Raw genomic sequence first — 14,952 nt, 5'->3', positions numbered from 1 at the left:
GGTATGTTCACTTGCCAGCATATGGATCTATGTATTTCAAATCTATAAAGAATACATATTCAAAAAAGAAAACCCTGAATAAACAGTGACATCTTACTTTGTGATGTGCATGAAAGATTACTTTAGAATGAATGCTGAATTGGTGCCATTTTTTAAAATTTTGCTGTTGACTGACAAATGAGAAGTTTTAGGCATAAGGCTTTTTATTGATGTGAGGAATATATTACTTAGTTGCATCTTTCCAACTGGATTATACATGCCCTACATAAATTGCATGGGAAAACAAGGTAAATGATGGGTAGATCTTTGCTTCATACTTAATAGAACTTAAGAAAATGCCAACTCATAAATAAATGAATCTCTCCAAGGCTACTAGAATTGGAATCAAGCAGGTTACTCCCCTTCATTTTCCCATGAGTCCTTTGCACTCCCCTAGAAGGCAACCTCAAGCCCATTCCAGAAGTTACTCAGAGGAGATGGAAACAAGGAAGATAGGCAGAACTTGGCGAGACCTGCATCTGACAGGCTCCAAGAACATGTTTTCAACATCTGTATGTGTCTACTCTTGGGCTTCCTATCTTATCTCACGTCATACTACCAATCAGATGTGTGGCCAATTTGTGCTGGCATGACAAAGAAAGAGAGCTAATGCATGTCTCAAATATGGAAAGAGGAACTTTCTGATGGGAATCCATCGGCATTCCCAGAAACAGTGCCACCGATTTCCTCAGGGAATAAAAATATGTTCATTTTCTGGGCATCTAAATTTGGTTGCGTTCTCTGACATGAGGACCTCATGGCAGGGAGGATAAGTGTCTGAGGTCGTCATCACCAGGACACTAGCTAGCTTCCTTTCACATGGACTTGGAATGGTTTTCTTCAAAGTAGACTCTGTGGAGATGGTTGTCACTTTGGTAGGAACTAGCTAGGAATGTCCCTCCTGTCAGCTCAAGCTCTCTACTAGGGTGACGCTCCTTGTTTTCCCTCTGATTTGGCTAGAGGACTGACATGGGGTGCTTCCACTGTGGATATGTGCGCTTTTCCTCATTCCTTTCATGACTGTAGTAGACTAACCCAGTATTGCTGGTTCTCTGCTCTTCTCAATGATACGGAAATGAAGTCAACATTGACTCCAAGAGAGAAAACAAAGGAAAATAAACTCCGCAAAAATGTATAGGTATCTGTCCCAGGACAACCTCATGATGGGCACTCATAATATGTCTGTTTAGTGAAAAGCAACATAAAATGCAGGAAAGTGGAGGAAGACAAGATTCAAAGAGAGATGGGTAGAGAGATATGGGTGAGAGAGAGAGTAGAGAAGGGTGAGAGAGAGAGAGAACTTAGGTAATGTTCTAGACAGAAGTAAGGAAGTAAGATGATGCACCTCCTATAATCTGATTGGTATACTTCCTCCCCTCACCAACTTAAACTGGACTTCTTTAATGTGCCAAGAGAAAGTAGAGCGACTCCTCACACATTAGTGTGTGTTTGGGAAGACCTCAGCCCAGCGTCTCACCTCATTTCTCATCCTGAGTAGATTTGTTAGCTACTTTGTGGTTCAGATATTAAAACAAAAGTCAGAAACAAATGTACTAAATAGCAGTATGATATCCCAAGACAGTCAACAGGAAAGTCATGACTACTCAGAGGTATGCAAATGATAATGAAATAGTTTTCTAGCTGGGTTTTGTAGACATGGGTACATTTCTTTGCCCATCCTTCATGAATTTGATCAGTTAAATTGTAGAAACTTCTGAGTAAAGCTTGTGAAATATTTTCCAATACCTTAAGTAAGATTCTAAGATGAAAAGGTATAGACAGAAAGATTTTTGTCGTCACTGAACGTTCTTAAATGTCCCCCCTTTTCACTTTATTATATACCAATTTAGTTTTCCTAACATTGCTTTACATGCTTTGAATCAGGGTAAAAGTTTGGCAACGATACTGGTGGGAAGGTTATTTCACATTCAGCTGGTACTCTAGCTTAAGCTCTAGGATGGGCAGGGAATAACAGTAACTCTCATACACATTAGCATCAACGTAAATGACATCATTCTTCCATTTTAGATTGTGTACTTTGTTAGATGGGTAGATTTTGACCTTTAAATGATTAAAAATTTATTTTTCTTAGCTCACACTTTTTAAACCCTTTCCTATCTATCTCTCACAAATCATTTGTGATAACCCCCAGTCATACATTTAAAAATCAGCTTCAAGGAATAGGTCAAAGAAAATTTTGGAATTGGTCACATAGTCTAAAACACACAGTCATCCACCAATCGTTGCTGTCTATTTCTCTCCTAAGGACAGAAAGAAAGGAGTCTAGGGACGTTCTTTGCTTGGGTTAAATATCCACGGATCTTACTCTCTTCTTTAAAGAGAATCTGGTATTTCATTTGAATAGCTCATGCTAGAAAAGGCAATGGCATCTGGGGTACATAATGATCACTAAGTCACTTGAGAAAAGGTTATATGTAAAGCAGCTCTGGGCTGGCCAGCTTCATCTAGGTTGTTTGAGTAGAAGGCCTCCCAATGGAACATCTTCTCTTTAAGATGTGAAAGAAGCACTTGGGCTTTGAGACTCCGCTGGCTTTCCAGGGGTATCCTTCTTGTTTTTGCTCAAACTATAAATGGGGATATGTGCAATAAAACTGTACGATTTGACAGATTTAGACAGCTGGCTCCTTCATGAGATGTTCACATTCTGCCAGTGTCACCACAATGAATAAGGGATGATTTGATAGTAAGGTTGTCAGGGCAGTTTTTCCTTTTTTGAAATTGTAAAACTTTCTGTGATGGAATTCAGTAAAAGGACTATGAAGAGAAAGCAACAGAGACAAAAGATTGCTATTAACCTACAGATGCAGGCTACTGCATGGTTCATTGCAAGATTTGTCACAGTGTTGGGCCAATGAAGTGCTGCTGAGACCAGAAGGGACCACCCCTTTTCTGGGGTAAGAGGGCAATTTGGTCTCCATGCTCATTTAGTCCCAAGACTTCTTTGAATAGACTGTCAATTGAACCTAAATTGTGCAAAATTATGCATGCACTTTTTAATGCAGGCTATTGTTCACTAAGCACCAAGATTTTTCAACCCATTTCCATTGGTATGAGGTCACTGGAAACCCAAGGTATCATATATGGAAGACAGGAGCAGTGGAGCCAACCAATTGTTCCATGGTGTGGATTCCTTAGAATTCCTTAGACTCCACAATGTAATTGCAGCTCTCTCACAACAGAAGAATACTAGCTGGGAGCCTGTTGTTGTTGTTTCATAATTAAGACTCATATTCCTAAGGATGAGGCGCATGTGTGCAATAGCAGCCAGTACTGAACACTTCGGTGAGTCTACAATTTGGATTCCAGAGAAATGCATGTTGTGGTAGAGGGTGTGTGCTTATCATGGTCAGTAGTACAAAATCCCTTATACTTAGTTAAAATCCAAGCATGGAGAGAATGGCAAATGGAAAACCATTAAAAAAATGTCTGTCAGACTCTTGTATTTAAAGTTAGAGTACATCATTTCTTTAAGAAAATCTGAACAGAACATTTGCAGAAAATTTATTGAGGCAAGAACCAAAGGGTATTGTCACAGCGTCCTGAAGGAACATATGTAGTAGAAGTCAGATTTGCCAAGAATGAAGATCTTAAGAATCTGTGTGTTTGGCAGCTTACGCACAGCCTGCGTTGACTGTGAATGAGCAAGCTCTTCTCCATGGAGGGCGGATTCAGAGTGCACACTGGAACCTTCTAATCCCACAGACTCTGACAGTCTTGCTATGGTGAGAGCATGTTACAAGTGTGCAAAGCTGGGATTCTGTAAGGACTGGCTTTTTTTCTTGCTTTTCATCCAACCAGCGTGATTACGTGTTGACACAAGGACACTAGATTAGATCCACAGCACGTTAAAGGCTGTTTGCTTTCTTACTCTCCTTCTTTCCAATTAAGTTGGTGAAAATGTAACTTTAGTGTTTTACAGGACAGGGTAAAGGTGTTTCATCTAGGTGATGTCTATATTATAAAAATAAAATAAAAAAATAAATATGCAACACAAACCCAGTGCTTATTGTTACACAAAATGTACACTAGAAGCAGTCCATTCAGGAAGATTGCTTTTTCAAATAGGTCATTCTAATTTAATCATAAAACATTTGAAAACCATCTTGAGATTAAGCTGAAGTAACCAGATTGCTCTGCCAAATAAAAAGGTAAGTGTGCAACGTTCTGTAACAAGATACATCAACAGAAATGCAGATTACAAACTTACATCACATTGCTTGTTCAGAAATTCACCAAGGAGTTTGGAAACATGCTCTCTTATTATAGACCTTTAATATAAAAATATTTCCACCACATTGCACAACACATTTCAAAACACTACCATGGTCAACTTTAGTAATTACAGACAGAAATTACCCGGGAACTAAAAGAATATCTTCTGATGCCATAAAAACCTCTGTGATAATTCACAGTGGAACTTCTGTATGAAGTACTCCACACCAGGAAGTAGATATTAAAAAACAAAACAAAACAAAACAAAACAAAAATCTGTTATACAACCTTGAATTTGGGGACTGTGAGTGCACGTGTGGATGCGTGTATGTGAACAAATGTGCCAACATACACACTGAAATCTGCACATTTCTGGAAACTGCTTTTAAATTACTAAATGAAAATGAACTCATGGGAGTGTGTAGCAGGAGGATAGTCTCTCTTTTTAATGACAAGATCAAAATAAATGCCCACCAGGAAGGAATATTCAAACTGTCCCAGAAACTATACAATGTAACTTGTGAGATCCAGCAAATAAGATGTCATGTCAATGATCTGATCCAGAATACCTGCCCTGGCAACTCTGCGGATGCTTCTGTCCACTTGTTCACACTGAGGACCAAGATAGCCTTTCTTACAGAGGCACTTGTTGGGTCTGACGCAGACACCTCCGTGACGACATGCTGGCTCACATTTGGCTGCAAGAAAGAAAACACCATGGTATTCTTAATCTTCGTGTGAGAAGTCATGTCATGTATGAGATCAGGTACTTGATGAATAAGGAAAGGTGGTAAAAGAAGCCGGAAGACAGTCACAAAGTGATTGGGGAAGGGTACACAAGCAGGACAGTTTCCAGACCCGAGCTAGCGGTCGAGATGTCGGCACACTGAGAAACCGAGCTCCTGAGAAATTATCGCGGTCATCTGCAGAACTGACACTAACAGCAACGTCGGCCCTCTCAGCTCCTGCTCAACGGGGCATTTCAGCCAACAGCGACTCCATTCCCTCAGGGTAGGACCTCATGGGAAGCAGGCTGGCCTTGAGAAAGGGGCCATTGGCTGGAGCAGTTCCAATGTGACACTGAAAGAAGGTCAGTTTGGGGAAGAAGTTTTGTGCAGTATCTGGCATCTGTTCTCCCTGGCATCCCCACTTTCCCATGCTAAGACAGGGGATGCATGGGACACATTGCTCTCTGATTATGCCTGAAGCCCCATCCTGGGAGTACAAGAGACTGGCAGAGGACATTCTGAATAATGCTCTTTACGGCTATTTTACAGCATAGTTTCTATTAAATCATTTTCCTACTACCATCTAGGAAGAGAATGTGAAGCTTTACTGCCATAAAGGTATGGAGAGACACAGTTTGGTATATCCATGAATTGTCACTTATTGATAAGTCTGGGGGGGTGGAGCCACCACAGACACAATAAAATTCTTTGAATACATTTCCTTGTCAGAATCAGGATCACTTTCGTCTTTTCAGATACAGTATTCAAAATTCATGGCTCTGGGACTGACCCATGGGAAAAAAATATAAGAAAAAAAATGAAAAGCATTTTCTCTTTCAAATTTATGGAGATGTGTGAACCACATAGGTGTGTAAATAAAATTCTTCATTGGAGACATCCCAGATTACTTTTATAAACTGTTTTTTCTCATTTATTGAAAATATTTAGATTTAATCAGAAGAAAATCTTAATTGAGAAGATTTTATAGAAACAAAACAAATGTTAAGCAAAGTTAACCAAAATTAACATTTCTCTTATTGTGAATATCCATTAAGACACTGTATAACACATCAGTACTTAAAATAATTTGTTCACCTTCACTTTAGCATGCTGTACAGAGAAGGCACTCGGAAAATATTTTTTAACCTACATTTGTTTGAGGTGACATAGTAGTTAGGCAAAGCACAAAAAAAAATCTAACAGAATTGGTTGCTAAATGAAGAAACAAGGAGTTAAGAGGAGTCCACATTATCAAACACCAAAAGAAGTAGAGGAATAATACTCAGGTATATGACTATTAGCACATTTGTACATTGATTTTTAATTTTGGGCTCAACCAACCAAAAGGGAGATGGAATTGGTCAATAGAGTGTATGTTCTTGTTCTGAATAACTACCTAGATTCTGCTGAGCTGTAGTTACATACCTCTCATCTAGATTTGTAGCTCTAGTTCTAATCCAATGTTAGTAATGTTACTAAAGGGCAGAAGCAATTTAAGCTTAAAATATGTACCATCTATATGACTCTGAAGCGTTGACTGTTTTTGTTAAGCTATATACAAGCTAGACAAGTCATGATTATATTTTGAAACAAATACATCTTTAGAAAAAAAGCAGTATATATGAGCCAAGAGAAATATTAAATATTAATTTGGATTTTGGTTCTAATGTGTGAAACACTAGAGATCAAAATCACTTCTGATAAATGCCATGCACACTCCTTGTTGAATTTGTATTTCAAACTCAATCTTAAACTCTTATGTTTCAAAATTCATTCATTTTTCTTTTTTATTTATTTATGTATATGAGTGCTCTGTCCTCCTGTAGATCTGCAGGACACAAGAGGGTACCAAATCTAATTATAGATGGTTGTGAACCATGATGTGGTTGCTGGGAATTAAGTTCAGGACCTCTGGAAGAGCAACCAGTGTTCTTAGTCACTGAGCCATCTCTCCAGCCCCTATTCATTTTTCTTAACATCATACCAATTAGAATTTAACGTAGCACAGAACTGAGGAAATCTCACATGAAGGGCTAGAATAACCCGAACAAATGTGCTTTACTCTCTCTGAGCAGCTCCACACCTTCACGATGGGTCACAAGGGAGTGGAGAGAATAGAAAGGACTTGTATGTATCGAGATAACTGCGTTCTCCCCTGTTAGTTAGTAATACCCACTGAAAATCTCTGCTCCTGAAAATCACAGCAAAATGCAAGCAGCAAAGCCAGAGCAGGCATTTATGGGGTGTCTGGAAAATGCTTGCAGTTGGCTGGGGTTTGGCAAACACTAAGTCTTTGGCGAGTGTGAATGCTCCAAATGCAGGGCTGTGGCGTGCTGTTTTTATTTTTTTCTTCTTTTTTGAAAGGATTCAGTCATTTAAAGATCTTTTATGCTTATGATTAACTTAAATATATGAACGTCCTATATTAAAACAGGAAAGATTCCGTTTGTAACTTCAGAAAGAGATATTGTAAAGCACTAGCCACTTGCATACTAGATAGTTCTAGAAAAGGGGGATGCTAGTTTCTCAAACACCCAAGGGCCATTTTCAGTGTTCTGGGTGATAACAGAAATACTAACCAACTCTGCAGAAGTCTCCTTCCCAGCCTGGACTGCAGCAGCACTTGCCCGTGGGGGTGTAGTAGCCATTCCGACAGAGACGAGAGCAATCCGAGGTCAGGGTCTGTGCAGGTTGAACTGTGACTCTGCATTCCTCAGGCATTAAAGGTCTTCACCCGAAAACAAGAGTGGACATTGCATGTCAGTTGAAAATTAGTATGATGAAATTTAGTAGTCTTATAGCTTACAAAGGTTGTCTGCTGCTTTCAAAAGAGATCTTTTTTTTGCAAGTGACACAATTAACTCACAACTTTGGAAGAACAGAAAAATATACCAGTGATGTGGGATAGCCTAAGAAACCTTATCAAAATTCTCCATTAAAAAATAGAAGACTAACACAGCTCTTTTGTATTTGTTAGCTCCAATTCTAGAAACTGTAATTTTAAATTTTGATTTGACGGTGTGTATCTTTGGTGTGTGTGTGTGTGTGTGTGTGTGTGTGTGTGTGTGTGTGCCGTTCTTGTGTGTAGGTCAGAGGTCAACCTGTGATGTCAGCTCTCTCTTGTCACCTTTCCATGGGTTCCTGGGATGGAATCCACGTCACTAGGTTTGCTCAGCAGGTGCTTTACTCACCGCGCCTTCTTGCCAGCCCTCAGACTGCAGTTTTAAAAATCGAAGGACATGCATATTTTGAAGCTTCCTTCCACCCAGACCCACGAACACTCCTGGGATGGTACTCGGGAGTTGCTCTTGTTATTGGGCTAGCTGGCAATACCACAGGGCCTGTTCTGTCCATCACAGTGAGCACTGGCTGCCTAACAAACGGGAACGAATCCCTTCTGTTCTGCCCCTTCTCTTCTCTCTTCTTTCTTTTTTAATGGTTGTCGGGGTCAAACCCAGGGCTTTGAACACATCAGGTGCGAGTTCTGCTGCTAAGCTGCTGATTGTTCTCCTTTCTGCTCCCCACAACCTTGTCTTTTGGGGCAGGGTCTCCTAGTATCTCTCTCTTTGTCTGTGCCTGTCTATCTGTCTGTCTCTCTGTGTCTCCTTTTGGGGCAGGGTCTCCCTATCTGCTCTCTTACTTTTGGGGAAGGCTCTCACTGTGTAGCTCAGGCTGGCCTCAGCTTTGTTTCATAGGTTGGACTTGAACTGGAAAGCCTCTTGCTTTGGCCTCTCAGTTGCCAGGATTCCAGCTGTGTACCACTGCACTCAGATCATTTACATTTATTTTGAGATAACAGCCTTCCAATTCCTTCTCTTTGAAAGACATCCAATATGCAGGGGAGTATTTACGCTACTGAATAAATATCTAAACTATTAATGCAAAGAAAGTCATGTATAGGATGGAGATTTTATGAATTATATAAAGTCAAATTATTTTCTTGTCATATAATAATTTTATTGGCCCCTATTATGAAGAGAAAGAACATTATTAATAGCAAGCACAAATATATCATTTGCAATGTGAAACTTTATGTACTTCGTATTGTTTTATACTACTGTTATTTTTAGAGAAAACTAAGCCATCAAAGGTTTTTAATGATTCTTCTGCTTTTCTAATGCTGTCATTCAAACAAGATCAAGCTGGCATCATAGTTTCAAATGTTCATGACCTAATATTTAGGGGAAAAGTATTCAGTGTTCCTCTCCTATCTTCACTGGTTTCCATGTTACCACATGGTGAGAAGGGCCTTCCAGTAAAGAGTCTAAACAGATGTCATTAGACTGTCATGTGCTTCCAGAGTCTAGGTTTAGCCACAAAAACTAAGTTATAGGGCTTTCCTAGACAGATAAAGAATTAAGCCTTGGAGATATATATATATATCTGCCTCCTGAGTGCTGGGATTAAAGGAATGTGCCACCACTGCTGCACAGTAAGATTCTGTTTTCTTAAATTAGTCATCTCCTCCTGCCAAAAGGAACAGTGATCAAATTTGGGGGTTTTCTGTAATGATCTAAAATCATGTATTAAAATTTCAAATGCCAAAGATGTGTAGAAACTTCTATATCTCCTTTCATCAATAAAAGTCCTACTAGGCTAGAGTTAAACACCCAAAGTTCTCTCTGTTTCTTTCTTGTACAAAACTCTTACTTTATTTGTGAGGCAATGGTGTTTCTGATCACCAACAAAGCAAGTTTCAGGAGCCTTGAAGCTCATTATTAAACAGAATGTGTTATACACACTAAGTGTAACTTTTTCAAATGAACTCCATGAAGACAAACTTTTCTCTCTTGGTAGTTCATAAGGACACAGAAGAACATGTGGCCCATGGAAATGGTTAATGAAATCTGGATGAGTTTAATAGACCGACTGTTTGAAAGTGTGTCTTTTCCCACGCTACTGAGTAGAGATATTAGGAATATATGGGCTACGGAGGGTCTCATTATGTAGCCCTGGGTAGTTTGGAGCTCACTATGAGGCCTGGGCTGTCTTTAGAGTCACAGAGACCTGCCTATCTCCCTTTCCTTAGTCCTGGGATTAAGGGTGTGTACCTCCACACTGGACCAAGCTGATATACTTTCATATCATCACCATAAAACTCAAAAACATTTGCTGCATTTTTTTTTATTGCCTAACAATTCTTACTTATGGTATAGTTACATTGATCACAAATCATGTTTTTATGTGAACTACAATATTAGTACATCAAAGGCTAAGATGTCAAGGTCAGCATGTCTTGAAGACAGGGATTTGTTTCCTTGTCCAGAGAGGAGGTGAGTCAATGTATTGAAATTAATTTCTCTAGGAAGATATTTGATAAAGTATGACGAAGGTCTTTGGTAAAGTCAAGCATTCCTTCCTCTCCCCATGTGTTTGCTATGACAGCCTCCTTTCCAGTAAAATAAACCGGATCCTTTACATGGGCCGAAGAAGAGGAGGGACAAGGTAGTGCATGAATACTACCTAGCTATACCTAGATGACAGCTAAGCAAAAACTGATAGTATTTGCATCCATCATATAACTAATTTTAATACTTATGTTCATTGGGCTAGAAAATTGTGTGTTTAGTATATAATCTAATTAGAATCATTGGAATAGTTTTGTTCTTTTAAACAATCTTTTTTTTTTAAGCCTCTGGACTCCGAGTTTTACTGAATGGACTCAGAAGTAACTTTCAAAATAGAAAATGTAGTCAACAGGGTGTTTGGGTTTGCAATAAAAAATATATTGAGCCTATGTGTTGACAGCTATCCCGACAGCCCTTAAGCTTAATTTGAATCAGAAAAACATATTTCCTCATCTTCTCACATGACAAATAATGAAACACTGAGGGACTATCACAGATAATTGTCCAACATTCTTTAATATAGAAAATATTGTTTTCAGAAAGTTAAGACGTTTTCTTAGAAACTCACTTTGGCTGGCTTTGTGTAGTGGTGCACAGGTTTGGATCCTTCTTTGAAATGAGGAGGGACAGTGGGAAGCATGGGTTATTTACAACACACATTGTCTGTATTGACTTTCTGTCAACTGACTAGAAAAGGCCAGCAGTGGCTGTCTCTGGGTAGTGGGATTCTGGGTGGTTTTAATTTAATGGCACTTAATTAAATGAATGAACCAATAAATTAATAGATGAAACATCTGTCAGCTTGTGTTGAAACACTGTGATGAATACTGTCCTGAATGAGTAGTGTTGACATCCACTTTGTACCTTCAACAAAAGTTCATTCTAATTTTTTCAAAGGTATACACATTTCAAATTCATTCTGTTGCAAAACCAGACATGCGGATCTTAAATGCTACTTATTTATAAAATAATGTAGGTCTTAGTGACTTCCTAAAGGGGGAGGGTGACATAAGAACTATCTCACTTCTTTACCCACAGTCACTTTGGAGCTCATGGCCAAGTGTCCCCTAGCCACTGTCACACTTAGGAAACTGTTTCTCCCCCATCGTTTTCCCGTTTTCAACAGTTAAGAGAAATCAGTTGTCTATAAACCGTTGTTGCTCACAGTCTAGTATCAAATGACAACTAGCAGGGTGGTGGGTGGAGTCAGACCTAATGAATTCAAACACCATTCTCATTGGGGGCCATTTCCTAGCCAGGAGCAACTAATTTGGTCATTAGTTAGTGTGTTTGGGAACTTCCGTACAGAAAGCTTTGGGATCTTATAATTGGGTGGCGTCTGTTCTCAGCAGAAGAGGTAGCCATCTTGCTGATCACAGCAGCTGATCCTATGGCTTAGTGAATTCTCCAACAGCGTGATACTCTGCAATCACCTTTACTGTGTCTAAAGGCAGCTTCAACTCTTCCACTTCAAGAGGGCTAGGGGAGGGAAATTGCTTATGACTGTGTAGATCTGACTGATACTCATTTGTCTAAGACAAAGCAGAGAAAAAAAAGTGCTGTGTTATCTTGTAAAAATCTTGTTTTAGTGTCGTTTTCCAAGGTCAATACACAAATCAATTGTTTTTCTTCCTTATAATGGTCTATTGTCTGGCTAGTTAGGGTAGCATTTTTCTTTTACAGGGTACTCATGGGGAGAGAATTTCAGAGTGCAAAGGACTGGCCACAATATTGTGTGACTATCCACAGGCACTGTGTAAGTTTGAAGTTCACCTTGACAATTAACCAATTCAGTTAGGCTGTGAGGACTCTTCCTCATCTGGAGCACAATCATATTCCAGGTAGAGCAGAAAGATGGACTCTTCCTGTGTGACCAGGAAACAGCTGTCTTCCTTGGACATGGAGTCCATGTGAATAGGAAGAGGTGTTTTAATGGTGCTCTTCTCTTTGGAGCCAATGAGATACTGAATGATTTTTGAGGTGTGGAGTCTATTCTGGTTTCCAGCAATTCCTGAGTAACTGACATGCACCACAAAGGGGAGGGCAGACTTCCATTCAAGAATAACTGTGATTTTGTATAGGTCATATTATACACAATCGCACTGCAAGTTTTTAGTTTGTACTGTGTTTCCTAAAGCTATAATTTAGATAAATAGGGTCAATGTCCTATGTTATTTCTAAGCAGTAGCTAGAAACTTCTGCTCCGAAACACATGGAACAAAATGGGCAGTCTTCTCTGACTGTGTCCATTCTGTGGGCTCCTGGGGTCTTCTCCCTCACAAAGCAGACTCACCGGCTTACCTGACATGCTCACTAAGAGGGCTGAGAGGCACTAACAACTGTTAATGTGGTGATGGTCCAGTCACCACCTGAATCCACAAATATCTAAAATGGTGTGTGAATCTCTCACACTAAAACTTAGCTTACATCAATCTCTCTCCATGGGAAAATCAGGAGGTAAAAATTATGAGATTTTTTTCCCCCAGGTGTCGTAGCATACATCTTTAATCCCAATACTCTTTGGGAGGCAGAGACAGGTAGATTTCTGTGTCTGGTCTACAAAGTGAGTTCCAGGACGGCCAAAGCTACACAGAGAAATTCTGTTTTGAAAAACCAAAAGGAAAAAAATGTAACATTTCTTAATCTAGGCAAAGTAGTTAAAACAGAATGCTAAAGTCATTTGCTTTTCAATGGAAAGACAAGCTTATCATATAACCTCAGATATTTGATACATTTGCAGCCTCCTAACTCTGGAGAAACTCATCTACTATCATTATTAGTGTTGAACGTTAAAAAAAATTAATTCAAAGTTTCATGTGCCAGAAAACAATCTGTCTCCAAGGCATTTGTCTTGGTTAGCGCTTCAACCCAACCAGACTTTTCCCACCTTCATCATTTGGTGATATTATAACAAATTATCTAGGAAGCTTAAGTGACAGTCACAGATTTATCGTAGGACTGGAGATTGGGAGACAGTTTGCAATTCAAGTAATAGTACAACCGTAGCCGGAAGCTCGCCTGCCGCCTGTGGGGAGAAGCTGCTCTTGATGGAAGTGAGACTCTCAGCTCAGGAGGGAGGAAAAATCAAACAGCCAAGCCAGGGTCTCCACAGGGGTGGGAAACCCGAACTTTATTTTCATCTGATCACAAAGGCAACATCTAATGATAAAGTAATAAAAATAAAAAATATAATGGAAATGTAAGCTCTTCAGTGGATTGAACACTATCTGGTTCTAGCACTGAGCCAGAGGAAGCTGGTGGGTGAAAGAAGACATGTGGATCTTAGAAATGCCTCTAAGAATCTTGACCTCTTAATAAATGAATCTAATTTTGAAGGATATTTTTTAATTATTTATACTCTCCATTTTATATATTTGCAAATAGATGCCATTTGTAGGTGGCAATTTGATTAAAATCTCATGGCAGCCTGTATGGTTGCTAACGGTCCAGCATTCAAAATTGATAGATTAAGAAAGACTATAATTGAATAAAATGGAAATTCCTTTGAATATTTGTTTATATGTTGAATTTTAGGAAATACATATAAAAATTAGGAAATACATAGAAATTAGGAAATACATATAAAAATATTTATATGTGTTCTCACCATAAAAAGTCAGTATGTGAGCTAATGGATATGCTAATTAGCTTGACTTAATAATTTCACATTATTCACATAACTATTGAAAATCAAGTTATCCCTACAGCTTTCTGTGTGATTTTGTTGTTGTTGTTGTTGCTCATAGTGGTCCAAAATGTTAATGGAAAATTCCATAAATAAAAAATGAAGTAGTAATACTTTAAAATATGTCAATATGGCATATTGTCAGACTTTTCTACTTTACTGTTAATTATTGCTGTGACTCTCTTTGTTCCTAATTTCTGTGTTAAGCTTTATCATGGGTGTGTATTGGAGAAAAGTGTACACAAGGTTAGATGCTATCTGCAATTACAGACACCCAGCAGGGTTCTTGAAACAAATCCCCCAAGGGTAAGGCTTGGGGTGTGTACACTGCAAACATCTACAATTCTTGTTGGTCAATTAATTACACCCTAAAAGATCTAGGGAAAACAGTTTAGATTCATTGTGATGGAATACAAAATCAGTGAATGTTTTAAGAGGGGAGAAACACAATTAGGTTAGCATTTTATAAATACAAATCTGTCACCATTTTGAATAAAAGCATGATTATTTTCAAAAACAGGACACAAAAAGTATTCAGAATAACATGGACATGTTAGTTTTTCATCTGTTATGTGAGACTTTGTTTTGAAGTAGGTAAAGGCTCTGTACAACACTGCACAGATCATACATGTCTAAGTATGCCTGTAAACACACGCATATACACATATGCAAATCTTGTCAAAGTCTGAGGAAAGTTTAGTCATATCAAAGTTGTCACAACAGATTATGTAACCATGATAATCCATTCATTACACGTTTTGGTCTTGATTTTGCCTATTTTTAAAAATAAAATACCATTAAATTTTCAGATGATCTGTATGTAGCAGCTTAGAAAGATTTGTTAGCCAAAAGACATTTTTTTTTAAACTACACATGAAATGAACTTTATCATTAATGAAAACATTTGCAGGGAGATGAA

The 14,952-nt window shown here is 38.7% G+C and overlaps 1 protein-coding gene across 1 annotated transcript in view; it reads right to left on the bottom strand.

The window, feature by feature from the left end:
* Nucleotides 1-2,621: 2,621 nt before the first annotated feature.
* Nucleotides 2,622-14,952, bottom strand: part of LOC114701622 (hedgehog interacting protein) — a 90,692-nt gene continuing 78,361 nt past the window's right edge. The window contains exons 11-12 of the mRNA XM_028881753.2: nt 7,580-7,728; nt 2,622-4,970 (exon numbers count right to left, since the gene is read on the bottom strand). Of these exons, the coding sequence (XP_028737586.1) occupies nt 4,777-4,970; nt 7,580-7,728 (343 nt within the window). The 3' untranslated portion in view covers nt 2,622-4,776. The remainder of the gene's footprint in view (nt 4,971-7,579; nt 7,729-14,952) is intronic.

The sequence above is a fragment of the Peromyscus leucopus genome, chromosome 5, assembly GCF_004664715.2.
Source record: "Peromyscus leucopus breed LL Stock chromosome 5, UCI_PerLeu_2.1, whole genome shotgun sequence".
In the NCBI taxonomy this organism is placed as follows: Eukaryota; Metazoa; Chordata; class Mammalia; order Rodentia; family Cricetidae; genus Peromyscus; species Peromyscus leucopus.
Note: the sequence above shows the minus strand (reverse complement) of the source record. Positions and strands in the feature narration are given on the sequence as shown.